At 50.3% G+C, this 17,169-nt stretch overlaps 1 protein-coding gene across 2 annotated transcripts; it reads right to left on the reverse strand.

The window, feature by feature from the left end:
- Nucleotides 1-3,918: 3,918 nt before the first annotated feature.
- PPP1R26 (protein phosphatase 1 regulatory subunit 26) lies at nt 3,919-10,886 on the reverse strand. 2 transcript variants are annotated; one of them, XM_072131753.1, is made up of 3 exons: nt 10,677-10,886; nt 6,763-8,063; nt 3,919-6,702 (listed from the first exon to the last, which is right to left on the reverse strand). In XM_072131753.1, exons 1-3 carry the CDS (start codon nt 10,869-10,871, stop codon nt 4,833-4,835), a joined length of 3,366 nt encoding a protein of 1,121 aa, XP_071987854.1. In that variant the 5' UTR covers nt 10,872-10,886; the 3' UTR covers nt 3,919-4,832. The 2 variants fall into 2 exon arrangements, with proteins under 2 accessions (XP_071987854.1, XP_071987853.1); XM_072131752.1 differs by having other exon boundaries at nt 3,919-8,063.
- Between the last annotated feature and the right edge of the window lie 6,283 nt (nt 10,887-17,169).

The raw sequence follows: 17,169 nt of genomic DNA on the forward strand, positions 1-17,169 counted from the left end.
CTGCACATGGTACACAGGACCCCTGCACATGGTACACAGGACCCCTGCACATAGTACACAGGACCCCTGCACATGGTACACACTGCACATGGTACACACTGCACATGGTACACAGGACCCCTGCACATGGTACACAGGACCCCTGCACATAGTACACAGGACCCCTGCACATGGTACACACTGCACATGGTACACACTGCACATGGTACACAGGACCCCTGCACATGGTACACAGGACCCCTGCACATGGTACACAGGACCCCTGCACATGGTACACAGGACCCCTGCACATGGTACACAGGACCCCTGCACATGGTACACAGGACCCCTGCACATGGTACACAGGACCCCTGCACATGGTACACAGGACCCCTGCACATGGTACACAGGACCCCTGCACATAGTACACAGGACCCCTGCACATAGTACACAGGACCCCACACATGGTACACAGGACCCCTGCACATGGTACACAGGACCCCTGCACATGGTACACAGGACCCCTGCACATGGTACACAGGACCCCTGCACATGGTACACAGGACCCCTGCACATGGTACACAGGACCCCTGCACATAGTACACAGGACCCCTGCACATAGTACACAGGACCCCTGCACATAGTACACAGGACCCCTGCACATAGTACACAGGACCCCTGCACATAGTACACAGGACCCCTGCACATAGTACACAGGACCCCTGCACATAGTACACAGGACCCCTGCACATAGTACACAGGACCCCTGCACATAGTACACAGGACCCCTGCACATAGTACACAGGACCCCTGCACATAGTACACAGGACCCCTGCACATAGTACACAGGACCCCTGCACATAGTACACAGGACCCCTGCACATAGTACACAGGACCCCTGCACATAGTACACAGGACCCCTGCACATAGTACACAGGACCCCTGCACATAGTACACAGGACCCCTGCACATAGTAGACACACACTCCATGCACATAGTACACAGGACCCCTGCACATAGTACACAGGACCCCTGCACATAGTACACAGGACCCCTGCACATAGTACACAGGACCCCTGCACATAGTACACAGGACCCCTGCACATAGTACACAGGACCCCTGCACATAGTACACAGGACCCCTGCACATAGTACACAGGACCCCTGCACATAGTACACAGGACCCCTGCACATAGTACACAGGACCCCTGCACATAGTACACAGGACCCCTGCACATAGTACACAGGACCCCTGCACATAGTACACAGGACCCCTGCACATAGTACACAGTACACCCTGCACATAGTACACAGGACCCTGCACATAGTACACACTGCACATAGTACACAGGACCCCTGCACATAGTACACAGTACACCCTGCACATAGTACACAGGACCCTGCACATAGTACACAGGACCCTGCACATAGCACACAGGACCCTGCACATAGCACACAGGACCCCTGCACATAGTAGACACACACTCCATGCACATAGTACACAGGGCCCCTGCACATAGTACACAGGACCCCTGCACATAGTACACAGGACCCCTGCACATAGTACACAGGACCCCTGCACATAGTACACAGGACCCTGCACATAGTACACACTGCACATAGTACACAGGACCCCTGCACATAGTACACAGTACACCCTGCACATAGTACACAGGACCCTGCACATAGTACACAGTACACCCTGCACATAGTACACAGGACCCTGCACATAGTACACAGGACCCTGCACATAGCACACAGGACCCTGCACATAGCACACAGGACCCCTGCACATAGTAGACACACACTCCATGCACATAGTACACAGGGCCCCTGCACATAGTACACAGGACCCTGCACATAGTACACAGGACCCCTGCACATAGTACACAGTACACCCTGCACATAGTACACAGTACACCCTGCACATAGTACACAGGGCACTGCACAGCCACTTGCCTTGACCTCCCGAAGTCCCCGACCACAAACCTGTCTTCTGTTTTTGTACCTCGTCTTGGCTGCCACCGTGGACAAGTTGCGCCTGTGGAACGACCTAGTGGTACCACGCCGCAACAAGTCCAACCTGCATTGCGGCGGCTCTGGTGAAGACCGGGTGTCACTTAGTTCCCTGTCCCAGGTGTCGGATAAGACATCTCTTGCCAATTGTCCCTAGAAGCCTTGTGTTTGCTAATAAGAGCAGATCCATTGTCAACACTGAGGTTGTGTTCACTTGTTCGCAATCCAGGCAGCTCAGGGAGGGTCCTGGCCCAATCGTATACGAGTTACCACTGATGCGTGCAATCGGTAATAAGTGCCGGTGTTTTGCATCATATTACGGACTCATCTCCAGCCCTGTCCATGTACATTGGTTTCTAAACACAATGCAAACAGACCGTGTGAATACGGTCAGAGGGTCCAACACCAGTGGCACAGCAGCTTTTTAGGGGTTTTTTTTCGTCAAAGTGTTTTACGTTTTAAACTTTTGTTTAGTATTTTCTCTCTCTAATGGGTGTCATGAACATTGAGCAGGACCGTGGTTGTGTCACCCACAAATACACAAGATGTGGAGCCCTGACAAACACCGTGTGTGCACTGCGGCGGATATCCAGCCTCACGCGTCACCTGTTGCCATAACAAAGCGTCTCAGAGGAAGGCGAGTCCTGAGAGAACTACAGGCTGGTGTGCACATACTGGCCGTGGTCTCCAGCTTCTTCATATTCATGCTCCTCCAGCACAATCCCTCATCCTCCATCATCCACAATGCAATTCAGCACGGCGCTCCCTGGGGACGGAGGGCTATTAATCTGCACCGACATACGATATATATCCATAGAATGACCCTGCCACTAGCATCAGACACCGGACACACTGGATTGTATCCGCAGCTTGTGCAGGGAATAGAGTAACGACGCTCTAGTATTAGATCTCGTACAGTCAGGGGGGCTTACCCTGTGGATAACAGATAAATATTATTCATGATGGAAACATACAACATGATAGTTTTATATTTAGTATGAATTGCCCTAAAATGACTTGTATCCTCACCCTGCGCTGCAATAAGACGAGCAGACAGGGCGCAGATACAGATTGGCTTCTAGCGTGGCCACCAGATATATCATGGCTGCTCCTATCTCAGGGCAATGGCAGTGTCTAGACACAAAGACATTTCCAGATGCTACTTCCAGCCTCATAATGACAGGAGTAATGGGGTTAACCCTTCTTCTGGCTCCATGAATGAAGCCTGGAGGGAGGCAGAGGGCAAGGGCCACGCTTTATATTTATAGATATCACTTGTAGATTTTAAAAGTAATATTCAGAGTGAGACCTGTGACACCGCTACCACGTGTACAATGTATCAGACTCACATATAGAGAGAAGGTAAGTAGGTGGGATGATGATTGGGTGCTATATGGGACAGCCGAGAAGGTTCCAGACAATTACAGGGGTGTCGGTGATCACAAAGGCAAGGAGGCGAGTGTTCGGATCAAGAACGTGCTTTTAGGCAACAAGCTGTGACACTGGCACTTGTATATTACTCACAACCAGATCTGTGTGAAGGAATATTAGTCCCAAAGATCCCATCGTTCTAGAGTGGAAATGTCTGGACTAAATACAGCAGATCCTTGTAGGGTACATGGAGCACCAGACACGTCCGTCATGGTCTTCTCTAACCTATAAAAAGTGATATTATATGTAATTTCTCATGCTTTGTGCAGCGCTGTGTAATCTGCAGGCGCTATATAAAGAATTATTATTAAGAGCAGTACAACAAAAGAAATCCAAGAAAATGCAACTTTATGTAAAACACAGAACTCTAACGCTGAATAAGACGTTTAAATAAAAGCAGCACAATCTCCAGGACTCTCAGCGCGGCTCGTGGTTTGGGGTCTGCTTTCTTCTTCAAGTAAAAGAGTTTTTACATCATTTACAAAATAGAGACATGAAGCTGAAGACCCCCGCAGGACATCGCCATAACAGGAAACAAACAGAGAAGCAGCTATAACATTACCAGAAAGTTAAAAAATATTGTATTACAAAACGAGGAGTGCAAATAAATCCTTCAAGTGCCAAAATCTACAAGATGCTCAATGTAAAAGCGCTTACCCAAAAAACATTTTACCAAATGTCACTACTTGATCTTTTGGAATGTTGAGAGGATTCCTAAGACCTATGAGAGGGGACATGCAGCCGGCAGACACCGTTAGGCTACATGCACACTGCAGCGTGGGGAGAGGAGGGGGAGAGCGCTACTCACCCCCACCCCTCTCAATAGGAACATATGGGCAACGGCGCCGTAATACGGGAAAAGATTGGACATGTGTGCTGCACCGTACCACGCCGTGAGCCCATAGAAGTGTATGGGGGACATATATCGGCCGTACATACATCCCCCATATACGTGTGTGAATGTAGGCTTACCCTGTAGATTACCAGCACCCACCATTGGAGTGTCCCTACTGCCTCTATAGTGTATCACTGCACCATCACTACTTCTTAGATGTAGCTGAGCTCTGCTGCACTAGGAAACTGCATCTAGTTTGCATTGCAGGACAGTCTATACTTTGCATAATGAATGCAAAGGGGTTAAGGAAATGTGCTCGGCCAATGCTCCAGAGAATAACCGGGGGGGATGCAGTTCCCCCAATTTCACCGGCTATGTACCTCCATGGAACAGAACAGTTAAAAACTCAATAATTAGTAATGAAAAATATAGGCATCTTTCATATATATGTAGAAAGTGGAAACCAGGTGAACATGGACCAATCCCAACTACTTACAGAAGTACGTGGGTTCAGTGATGATGGGGGGGGGGGGGGGGGGTATCTATATAGATCTAGAGCAGACTATAGTCCTTACACCTCATCTCTCTGCAGCACACTAGCACCTGCCTCTAGATCCGCTGCTGCCCTCTCTGAGACATTGGGGTACATGCCATCTCCGTCTAGCACAACTGGTGTTGCCTCGCTGGCTCTTGCTTTGGTTAGAAGTTTGGGGATCCCTCCTGCCGGTGTTAGGACCTTGGTCTCTCCGTTTTGTGTTTGCTGAAAGGTGAAGGGGGCAATGCATGCTGTTGTGGGAGATGCTACCTGACTGGGACAGTACTGGATACTCATTAAGTTCAGAGCAGTGTCATAGGTGGCTGCGTTAATGGGGAGACACAAGGCAGAAGTCTCTTGCATCACCTTGGTGGTTACAACATATAGAGCAGGGCGAACCATTGGGGCGCCCAGTGAGAACGAAGGGGCTTGTACAACTTTCGGCTGTTCTAAAATCAAAGTCTTTTCCTGCATGGCCTGACAAGTTCCCAGCGGTGTGATGGTTCCTGCTGGTCTGTAGAAATCAGTGGCCAAATGGGAGGTCCCCGCCTTCCCCATGCTTAATAGGAGTTGCTGTTCAGTTCCTGAAATGTACTGAAGTCCTGCCACAAAGTTTCCGGTGACGGGGACGCTCCTCTGTGCACTGTTCACACCCGTTTTCACTAGGACTCTGTCAGAAGCAGCAGGGAAAGGTATTTCGGCTGGCCTCCTGTTTGGATCCACAATGGACTCTCTCTTGACAATGACGCTGTGAACTGGGGTGGTGTTCATGGCTATACCTGCAGGGTGCTGCACCCTTGCCACTGGAGCCAGGTTTTCGTTATAACTGTACAGCTGCTGTATGATGGCGGGTTGTGTTACCTGCACATTGGCGCGATCTTTCTCACGCACTTTCTGGAGAATGGTTTCAGTCACAGAACTTGATAACACCGCAGACTCCTTCCTTACAGTTGCAGGACTGCTGGTGGTGCAGGTCGGAGCGGTCGCAGAGAATGCGGCTATCCGGTGTGCTGTGGATAACTCTGCAGCCTTCTGCGCTCTCTCGGCAAGGAATTTCCTTATTTCTTGCTCTATGCTGTCATTGCTGTTCACCGAGCTGTTCTTTTGGGTAATAGATAAGGCACGACTTATCACAGATTTGGAGGCACACGATGGTTCAGACTCGACCCGTCTGCTTACAGGTGATGGTTCTGGGTTTTCCCAAGAAACTGCTTTTCCTTCTTGCAGGTTCAAGTCTGTCATTGGTGTCTTGCAGGAATTCTTTATTGGATCATTAGATATGACAAGGCAACTTTTGACAAGTGGTTTGGGAGTGCAGTCCTTCTGCTCTATGATGCTCACAGTTTCTATTGGTTTAGCTAGGAGTTCCCCAAAGCGGACCTTCTTCTTACACTGCGGTCTGCCATCTTTAGGTCTTTTTTTGCACTTTCTTTTGGACCGCAGTAGATCTTTTATAGCAGAGTCCAAGTCTTCATCACTGTCTAAGGAGCTGCTCTTATCTCCGCTGTTGTTACTTCTTACTTGCATGTACATTTTCCACTTGCTTCCACTTACTCTTGCTGAGGACTCCAGACTTTCCATGGCCTGGATAATGTGTTGCTTGGCATCCTCAGCTTCGCTGTGTGGCTTGGAAGAGTCATCACAAGTCTCAATAGTCTTGCCTGCAGAATATTGAGCAATGGTCAATTCAGAGTTCACTGAGCAGCCATGCACAGGATCTACCGCTTTCCTGGGAGAGGCTTTAAGTGCCTCTTTCTGGTCACTACTTTTGTCTTTAATTGTGCTAACACAATTCTTTGTATTAGTCAAAGGCTTCTGTTTTAAAGTGTCAGACCTTGTTTGTTTAGGTGTCAGTTTTGCTGCAGGTTTGCAGAGACCACCAGTCTGGGCTTTCTGGACTAAATACCTTCTTATCTCCTGCTCTATGCTGTCATCACCACCAGTCTGGGCTTTCTGGACTAAATACCTTCTTATCTCCTGCTCTATGCTGTCATCACTGTCAACTGGGCTATCGATGACACATGGAGGAAGAGGCAGAGCTGGCTTGTCTTGCAAAACAGTAGTTTGAAGTTGTGAGGGCAATATTGCCTTGGAGATGTCCAGTATAGCTTCTGCACACATAAGTTCTGCCGCTGTTTGGGACTTACATTCTAGATTCCATTCAGCTCCATCACAGGCCCTCTTGCTTGTCGAGTCTGTAGAGGCAGCAGCTTTGGCATTGGGCAGTTTTCTTTTTCTGTGGTCTGTTGAGGTCTTCTTGGGTTCAGGGACAGATTTACCCACCTGGCAGTGACTGATGTTTGCCGCTTTCTCCAGCGAGGACCCAGGAGCACCTCCAGGGCTCTCCTGTACTCGGCTTCTCTCCATCTGATACATCTGAATGGCTTCCTCAATGCCCTCATCGCTGCTGGAGTATGAGAGGTCGGCACATTGAGCAGAACTTTCTGCGGTGCTCTTTACTGCCGCTCCCTTTAGCTTGGGGCTTGGTTTATCTATTGATCTGATGGGTGTCAGTTTTAGTCTGGGCCCAGTTTTCTGACTGGTGCTCCCATTGTTCTGCAGCTTCTTCTCAATCAGATACTGCTCTATATCCTGCGAGATACTTTTTTCAAATGAGTCGTCGCTCTCCACACTGTCGGGTGATGAGCAGCGGGGCGATCTCTGTGAAGTCACTTTGGGGACCCCCACCATCTTCACAGGAGACTTCTTGGCTGGGGCATTGCTCCGAGTGGCTTTAACATTGGCAGTTTTTGGGATGCTTTCTTTTTTTGGTGTGCACCGCAAGGGGTCATCCTTGACCTTGTTCTTCAAATATTCCTGGATGGCTTCTTCAATGCCTCTCTCTATAGCTTCATCGCTGTCCGAGTCCAGATTGAGGTGTTCCTGATCTGAGCCCTCCTCTTCAACATCTATGAACTGCGGCGGGACGATGAGCGAAGCCTGCACTCTGGTGGTCTCCTGCAGGACAGGGCTGGATCGCAATCCTCTGTCGATATGAAGATCCCTGTTTTGGTCCTGCATAATCTCATCATATTCAATGTCCACGGTCAGAGAAGACTCATCCCCCTGCGGACTGTCTATAGCACCTTCAACATCTGCGGATATCTGTGCAGACTGGGGAAGGGATGTGGGTACTCTGCAAGGAGCGGTACATCCAAAGGGTGTCCACTGTGTCTGAAAAGCTGCCAGAGGGGGGGCGTTCAGAAGGAACATTCTAGCTGTGAGGATGATGTCTGCAGAAGCAAACACCCAAGGAAATCTCACGCCCTGAGGAAAGAAAACAAACATCAGCACGAGGCTACTAAAAACATCACATCCATACAAAGTATACAAACCCCAGACCAAGAGGTGGTGCAGCGGATGTGGGAGGGGGGGGGGGTCTCTGTGGTGCAGGGGATGGGGGGGTCTCTGTGGTGCAGGGGATGGGGGGGTCTCTGTGGTGCAGGGGATGGGGGGGGGGGGTCTCTGTGGTGCAGGGGATGGGGGGGGGGGTCTCTGTGGTGCAGGGGATGGGGGGGGGGGTCTCTGTGGTGCAGGGGATGGGGGGGGGGTCTCTGTGGTGCAGGGGATGGGGGGGGGGGTCTCCGTGGTGCAGGGGATGGGGGGGGGGGTCTCTGTGGTGCAGGGGATGGGGGGGGGGGTCTCTGTGGTGCAGGGGATGGGGGGGGGGTCTCTGTGGTGCAGGGGATGGATGGGGGGGGGGGGGGTCTCCGTGGTGCAGGGGATGGGGTCTCTGTGGTGCAGGGGATGGGGGGGGGGGGTCTCTGTGGTGCAGGGGATGGGGGGGGGGGGGGTCTCTGTGGTGCAGGGGATGGGGGGGTCTCTGTGGTGCAGGGGATGGGGGGGTCTCTGTGGTGCAGGGGATGGGGGGGGGTCTCTGTGGTGCAGGGGATGGGGGGGGGGGTCTCTGTGGTGCAGGGGATGGGGGGGGGGGTCTCTGTGGTGCAGGGGATGGGGGGGGGTCTCTGTGGTGCAGGGGATGGGGGGGGGTCTCTGTGGTGCAGGGGATGGGGGGGGGGGTCTCTGTGGTGCAGGGGATGGGGGGGGGGGTCTCTGTGGTGCAGGGGATGGGGGGGGGGGGTCCTCCGTGGTGCAGGGGATGGGGGGGGGGGTCTCCGTGGTGCAGGGGATGGGGGGGGGGGTCTCTGTGGTGCAGGGGATGGGGGGGGGGGTCTCTGTGGTGCAGGGGATGGGGGGGGGGGGTCTCTGTGGTGCAGGGGATGGGGGGGGGGGTCTCTGTGGTGCAGGGGATGGGGGGGGGGGGTCTCCGTGGTGCAGGGGATGGGGGGGGGGGGTCTCCGTGGTGCAGGGGATGGGGGGGGGGGGGTCTCCGTGGTGCAGGGGATGGGGGGGGGGTCTCTGTGGTGCAGGGGATGGGGGGGGGTCTCCGTGGTGCAGGGGATGGGGGGGGGTCTCCGTGGTGCAGGGGATGGGGGGGGGGTCTCCGTGGTGCAGGGGATGGGGGGGGGGTCTCCGTGGTGCAGGGGATGGGGGGGGGGTCTCTGTGGTGCAGGGGATGGGGGGGGGGGTCTCTGTGGTGCAGGGGATGGGGGGGGGGGGGGTCTCTGTGGTGCAGGGGATGGGGGGGGGGGTCTCTGTGGTGCAGGGGATGGGGGGGGTCTCTGTGGTGCAGGGGATGGGGGGGGTCTCTGTGGTGCAGGGGATGGGGGGGGTCTCTGTGGTGCAGGGGATGGGGGGGGTCTCTGTGGTGCAGGGGATGGGGGGGGTCTCTGTGGTGCAGGGGATGGGGGGGGTCTCTGTGGTGCAGGGGATGGGGGGGAGGGGGGTCTCTGTGGTGCAGGGGATGGGGGGGGGGGTCTCTGTGGTGCAGGGGATGGGGGGGGGTCTCTGTGGTGCAGGGGATGGGGGGGGTCTCTGTGGTGCAGGGGATGGGGGGGAGGGGGGTCTCTGTGGTGCAGGGGATGGGGGGGGGGGTCTCTGTGGTGCAGGGGATGGGGGGGGGGGGTCTCTGTGGTGCAGGGGATGGGGGGGGGGGTCTCTGTGGTGCAGGGGATGGGGGGGGGGGGTCTCTGTGGTGCAGGGGATGGGGGGGGGGGTCTCTGTGGTGCAGGGGATGGGGGGGGGGTCTCTGTGGTGCAGGGGATGGGGGGGGGGGGTCTCCGTGGTGCAGGGGATGGGGGGGGGGGGTCTCCGTGGTGCAGGGGATGGGGGGGGGGTCTCTGTGGTGCAGGGGATGGGGGGGGGGTCTCCGTGGTGCAGGGGATGGGGGGGGGTCTCCGTGGTGCAGGGGATGGGGGGGGGTCTCCGTGGTGCAGGGGATGGGGGGGGGGTCTCCGTGGTGCAGGGGATGGGGGGGGGGGTCTCTGTGGTGCAGGGGATGGGGGGGGGGGTCTCTGTGGTGCAGGGGATGGGGGGGGGGGGGGGTCTCTGTGGTGCAGGGGATGGGGGGGGGGTCTCTGTGGTGCAGGGGATGGGGGGGGTCTCTGTGGTGCAGGGGATGGGGGGGGTCTCTGTGGTGCAGGGGATGGGGGGGGTCTCTGTGGTGCAGGGGATGGGGGGGGTCTCTGTGGTGCAGGGGATGGGGGGGAGGGGGGTCTCTGTGGTGCAGGGGATGGGGGGGGGGGGTCTCTGTGGTGCAGGGGATGGGGGGGGGGGTCTCTGTGGTGCAGGGGATGGGGGGGGTCTCTGTGGTGCAGGGGATGGGGGGGAGGGGGGTCTCTGTGGTGCAGGGGATGGGGGGGGGGTCTCTGTGGTGCAGGGGATGGGGGGGGGTCTCTGTGGTGCAGGGGATGGGGGGGGGGGGTCTCTGTGGTGCAGGGGTGGATTGGGCCCTCTGTGTTGCTGTGTGCCCGGGCCTGGTAGCGGCCTTCCTCCCGCAGCAGCCCGCGCCCTCTCTGGTCTCCCGGCTCGTGTACTCACCTCTCGGGCAGGCTGAGCCCGGGCCCGGCACGGAGGAGGCGGTGTGCGGACATCCTGGAGGTGAGAGGAAGCGGCAGACACCGGCCCGAGCCCCGCACTTCTCCACAGCAGCAGCTCCGCGGGAACCCGCACGTAAGACTGAACGTGGTGACGCAGCCCCGGACGTCCTCCACAGACGTTACCATGACGACGCATACAGGCCTCACTACTGCGAGCAGGCAGGATCAACCAATCAGGAGGCAGCTGTCATCAGCCCGGGAAATGGTCAGTGCCAAGCGATCAGATCAGTGACAGTTCGGTCCCTTGGATGTCGCTGCTCTGTATAAGAAGATTAGATAATCAGTGTAGGTTAGTTATGGCTTCATAATAAATACTAAACACCTCACGTTCCATATTCTTACCCATGCGACCTGTTTGTCTCTGACAGACCCTGATACAGGACCTTATAAATGACAGGACCCTATAAATGACAGGACCTTATAAATGACAGGACCTTATAAATGACAGGACCCTATAGATGACAGGACTTTATAGATGACAGGACCCTATAAATGACAGGACCCTATAAATGACAGGACCTTATAAATGACAGGACCTTAGAAATGACAGGACCCTATAAATGACAGGACCTTATAAATGACAGAACCTTATAAATGACAAAACCCTATAGATGACAGGACTTTATAGATGACAGGACCCTATAAATGACAGGACCCTATAAATGACAACCTTATAATTGACAGGACCCTATAATTGACAGGACCCTATAAATGACAGGACCCTATAAATGACAGGACCTTATAAATGACAGGACCCTATAGATGACAGGACCCTATAAATGACAGGACCTTATAAATGACAGGACCCTATAAATGACAGGATTCTATAAATGACAGGACCTCATAAATAACAGGACCCTAAAAATGACGACCCTATAAATGACAGGACCCTATAAATGACGACCCTATAGATGACAGGACCCTATAAATGAAGACCCTATAGATGACAGGACCCTATAAATGACAGGACCTTATAAATGACAGGACCCTATTGATGACAGGACCCTATAAATGACAGGACCCTATAGAAGACAGGACCCTATAAATGACAGGACCTTATAAATGACAAAACCCTATAGATGACAGGACTTTATAGATGACAGGACCCTATAAATGACAGGACCCTATAGATGACAGGACCCTATAAATGACAGGACCTATAAATGACAACCTTATAATTGACAGGACCCTATAATTGACAGGACCCTATAAATGACAGGACCTTATAAATGACAGGACCCTATAGATGACAGGACCCTATAAATGACAGGACCTTATAAATGACAGGACCCTATAGATGACAGGACTTTATAGATGACAGGACCCTATAAATGACAGGACCCTATAAATGACAGGACCCTATAGATGACAGGACCGTATAAATGACAGGACCCTATAGATGACAGGACCCTATAAATGACAGGGCCCTATAGAAGACAGGACCCTATAAATGACAGGACCTATAAATGACAACCTTATAATTGACAGGACCCTATAATTGAAAGGACCCTATAAATGACAGGACCCTATAAATGACAGGACCTTATAAATGACAGGACCCTATAGATGACAGGACCCTATAAATGACAGGACCTTATAAATGACAGGACCCTATAGATGACAGGACTTTATAGATGACAGGACCCTATAAATGACAGGACCCTATAGAAGACAGGACCCTATAGATGACAGGACCGTATAAATGACAGGACCCTATAGATGACAGGACCCTATAAATGACAGGACCCTATAGAAGACAGGACCCTATAAATGACAGGACCTATAAATGACAACCTTATAATTGACAGGACCCTATAAATGACAGGACCCTATAAATGACAGGACCTTATAAATGACAGGACCCTATAGATGACAGGACCCTATAAATGACAGGACCTTATAAATGACAGGACCCTATAGATGACAGGACCCTATAAATGACAGGACCTTATAAATGACAGGACCCTATAAATGACAGGACGTTATAAATGACGACCCTATAGATGACAGGACCTTATAAATGACAGGACGTTATAAATGACGACCCTATAGATGACAGGACCCTATAAATGACAGGACCTTATAAATGACAGGACCTTATAAATGACAGGACCCTAAAAATGACGACCCTATAAATGACAGGACCCTATAAATGACAGGACCCTATAAATGACGACCCTATAGATGACAGGACCCTATAAATGACGACCCTATAGATGACAGGACCCTATAAATGACAGGACCTTATAAATGACAGGACCCTATAGAAGACAGGACCCTATAAATGACAGGACCTATAAATGACAACCTTATAATTGACAGGACCCTATAATTGACAGGACCCTATAAATGACAGGACCCTATAAATGACAGGACCTTATAAATGACAGGACCCTATAGATGACAGGACTTTATAGATGACAGGACCCTATAAATGACAGGACCCTATAGAAGACAGGACCCTATAAATGACAGGACCCTATAGATGACAGGACCCTATAAATGACAGGACCCTATAGAAGACAGGACCCTATAAATGACAGGACCTATAAATGACAACCTTATAATTGACAGGACCCTATAATTGACAGGACCCTATAAATGACAGGACCCTATAAATGACAGGACCTTATAAATGACAGGACCCTATAGATGACAGGACCCTATAAATGACATGACCTTATAAATGACAGGACCCTATAGACGACAGGACTTTATAGATGACAGGACCCTATAAATGACAGGACCCTATAGATGACAGGACCGTATAAATGACAGGACCCTATAGATGACAGGACCCTATAAATGACAGGACCCTATAGATGACAGGACCCTATAAATGACAGGACCCTATAGAAGACAGGACCCTATAAATGACAGGACCTATAAATGACAACCTTATAATTGACAGGACCCTATAAATGACAGGACCCTATAAATGACAGGACCTATAAATGACAACCTTATAATTGACAGGACCTTATAAATGACAGGACCTTATAAATGACAGGACCCTATAGATGACAGGACCCTATAAATGACAGGACCTTATAAATGACAGGACCCTATAAATGACAGGACCCTATAGAAGACAGGACCCTATAGATGACAGGACCGTATAAATGACAGGACCCTATAGATGACAGGACCCTATAAATGACAGGACCCTATAGAAGACAGGACCCTATAAATGACAGGACCTATAAATGACAACCTTATAATTGACAGGACCCTATAAATGACAGGACCCTATAAATGACAGGACCTTATAAATGACAGGACCCTATAGATGACAGGACCCTATAAATGACAGGACCTTATAAATGACAGGACCCTATAGATGACAGGACCCTATAAATGACAGGACCTTATAAATGACAGGACCCTATAAATGACAGGACGTTATAAATGACGACCCTATAGATGACAGGACCTTATAAATGACAGGACGTTATAAATGACGACCCTATAGATGACAGGACCCTATAAATGACAGGACCTTATAAATGACAGGACCTTATAAATGACAGGACCCTAAAAATGACGACCCTATAAATGACAGGACCCTATAAATGACAGGACCCTATAAATGACGACCCTATAGATGACAGGACCCTATAAATGACGACCCTATAGATGACAGGACCCTATAAATGACAGGACCTTATAAATGACAGGACCCTATAGAAGACAGGACCCTATAAATGACAGGACCTATAAATGACAACCTTATAATTGACAGGACCCTATAATTGACAGGACCCTATAAATGACAGGACCCTATAAATGACAGGACCTTATAAATGACAGGACCCTATAGATGACAGGACTTTATAGATGACAGGACCCTATAAATGACAGGACCCTATAGAAGACAGGACCCTATAAATGACAGGACCCTATAGATGACAGGACCCTATAAATGACAGGACCCTATAGAAGACAGGACCCTATAAATGACAGGACCTATAAATGACAACCTTATAATTGACAGGACCCTATAATTGACAGGACCCTATAAATGACAGGACCCTATAAATGACAGGACCTTATAAATGACAGGACCCTATAGATGACAGGACCCTATAAATGACAGGACCTTATAAATGACAGGACCCTATAGACGACAGGACTTTATAGATGACAGGACCCTATAAATGACAGGACCCTATAGATGACAGGACCGTATAAATGACAGGACCCTATAGATGACAGGACCCTATAAATGACAGGACCCTATAGATGACAGGACCCTATAAATGACAGGACCCTATAGAAGACAGGACCCTATAAATGACAGGACCTATAAATGACAACCTTATAATTGACAGGACCCTATAAATGACAGGACCCTATAAATGACAGGACCTATAAATGACAACCTTATAATTGACAGGACCTTATAAATGACAGGACCTTATAAATGACAGGACCCTATAGATGACAGGACCCTATAAATGACAGGACCTTATAAATGACAGGACCCTATAGATGACAGGACCCTATAAATGACAGGACCTTATAAATGACAGGACCCTATAAATGACAGGACCTTATAAATGACAGGACCCTATAAATGACAGGATTCTATAAATAACAGGACCCTATAAATGACGACCCTATAAATGACAGGACCCTATAAATGACAGGACCTATAAATGACAACCTTATAATTGACAGGACCTTATAAATGACAGGACCTTATAAATGACAGGACCTTATAAATGACAGGACCCTATAGATGACAGGACCCTATAAATGACAGGACCTTATAAATGACAGGACCCTATAGATGACAGGACTTTATAGATGACAGGACCCTATAAATGACAGGACCTTATAAATGACAGGACCCTATAGATGACAGGACCCTATAAATGACAGGACCTTATAAATGACAGGACCCTATAGATGACAGGACCCTATAAATGACAGGACCTTATAAATGACAGGACCCTATAAATGACAGGACCTTATAAATGACAGGACCCTATAAATGGCAGGATTCTATAAATAACAGGACCCTATAAATGACGACCCTATAATTGACAGGACCCTATAAATGACAGGACCTTATAAATGACAGGACCTTATAAATGACAGGACCCTATAGATGACAGGACCCTATAAATGACAGGACCCTATAGATGACAGGACTTTATAGATGACAGGACCCTATAAATGACAGGACTAGAGATGAGCGAACACTAAAATGCTCGGGTACTCGTTATTCGAGACGAACTTTTCCCGATGCTCGAGTGCTCGTCTCGAATAACGAACCCCATTGAAGTCAATGGGAGACTCGAGCATTTTTCAAGGGGACCAAGGCTCTGCACAGGGAAGCTTGGCCAAACACCTGGGAACCTCAGAAAAGGATGGAAACACCACGGAAATGGACAGGAAACAGCAGGGGCAGCATGCATGGATGCCTCTGAGGCTGCTTAATCGCACCATTATGCCAAAATTATGGGCAACAGCATGGCCATGACAGAGTGACAGAATGAGGCTAGATAGCATCTAAAACATCCAATAATTGACCCTGACACTATAGGGGACGGCATGCAGAGGCAGCGGCAGCAGGCTAGAGAGTGGCATGGCGACATACCCTAAATGGACTCAGGCTTCAAACCAATGGGTGGCAGAGAGGAACCAAAGGAGGTGAGCAAGAAGCGCTCAAATAATATCGGTACATGATAAAAGTTTGCCAGTATATTTTGTGGATTACACAGCAGGGTGGCGACAAAGTTAACAACTTTGATGTGGAATCCATGAAAACAACCCAAATTTCTGCCTGACACACCTCGTTTGATAAAGGGACGATGTATGGAGGCAGCTATATGGACGACTTTTGGAGGTAGCAATGGAGACAACGTGTGGAGGCTGCTATGGAGACAATTTAATTTGGATAGTGCCTGTATGTGGCAGTCCCAAACATTGTTCAAACCAGAGGAGCAGGTAGGTGGCCCTGCAGTAAAATGGAATAGATTGAGTGCCTGTATGTGGCAGTCCCAAAAATGTTTCAAACCAGAGGAGCAGGTAGGTGGCCCTCCAGTAAAATGGAATAGATTGAGTGCCTGTATGTGGCAGTCCCAAAAATTCTTCAAACCAGAGGAGCAGGTAGGTGGCCCTGCAGTAAAATGGAATAGATTGAGTGCCTGTATGTGGCAGTCCCAAAAATGTTTCAAACCAGAGGAGCAGGTAGGTGGCCCTCCAGTAAAATGGAATAGATTGAGTGCCTGTATGTGGCAGTCCCAAAAATTGTTCAAACCAGAGGAGCAGGTAGGTGGCCCTGCAGTAAAATGGAATAGATTGAGTGCCTGTATGTGGCAGTCCCAAAAATGTTTCAAACCAGAGGAGCAGGTAGGTGGCCCTCCAGTAAAATGGAATAGATTGAGTGCCTGTATGTGGCAGTCCCAAAAATGTTTCAAACCAGA

Source organism: Engystomops pustulosus, unplaced genomic scaffold (assembly GCF_040894005.1).
Source record: "Engystomops pustulosus unplaced genomic scaffold, aEngPut4.maternal MAT_SCAFFOLD_133, whole genome shotgun sequence".
Taxonomy (NCBI): domain Eukaryota; kingdom Metazoa; phylum Chordata; class Amphibia; order Anura; family Leptodactylidae; genus Engystomops; species Engystomops pustulosus.

Coding starts and splice junctions, on each gene's coding strand:
- PPP1R26 (XM_072131752.1), bottom strand. CDS start 10,871: ATGCGTCGTCATGGTAACGTCTGTGGAGGACGTCCGGGGCTGCGTCAC. Junction 8,064..10,676: donor GGGCTCAGCCTGCCCGAGAG/GTGAGTACACGA, acceptor TTCTTTCCTCAG/GGCGTGAGATTTCCTTGGGT.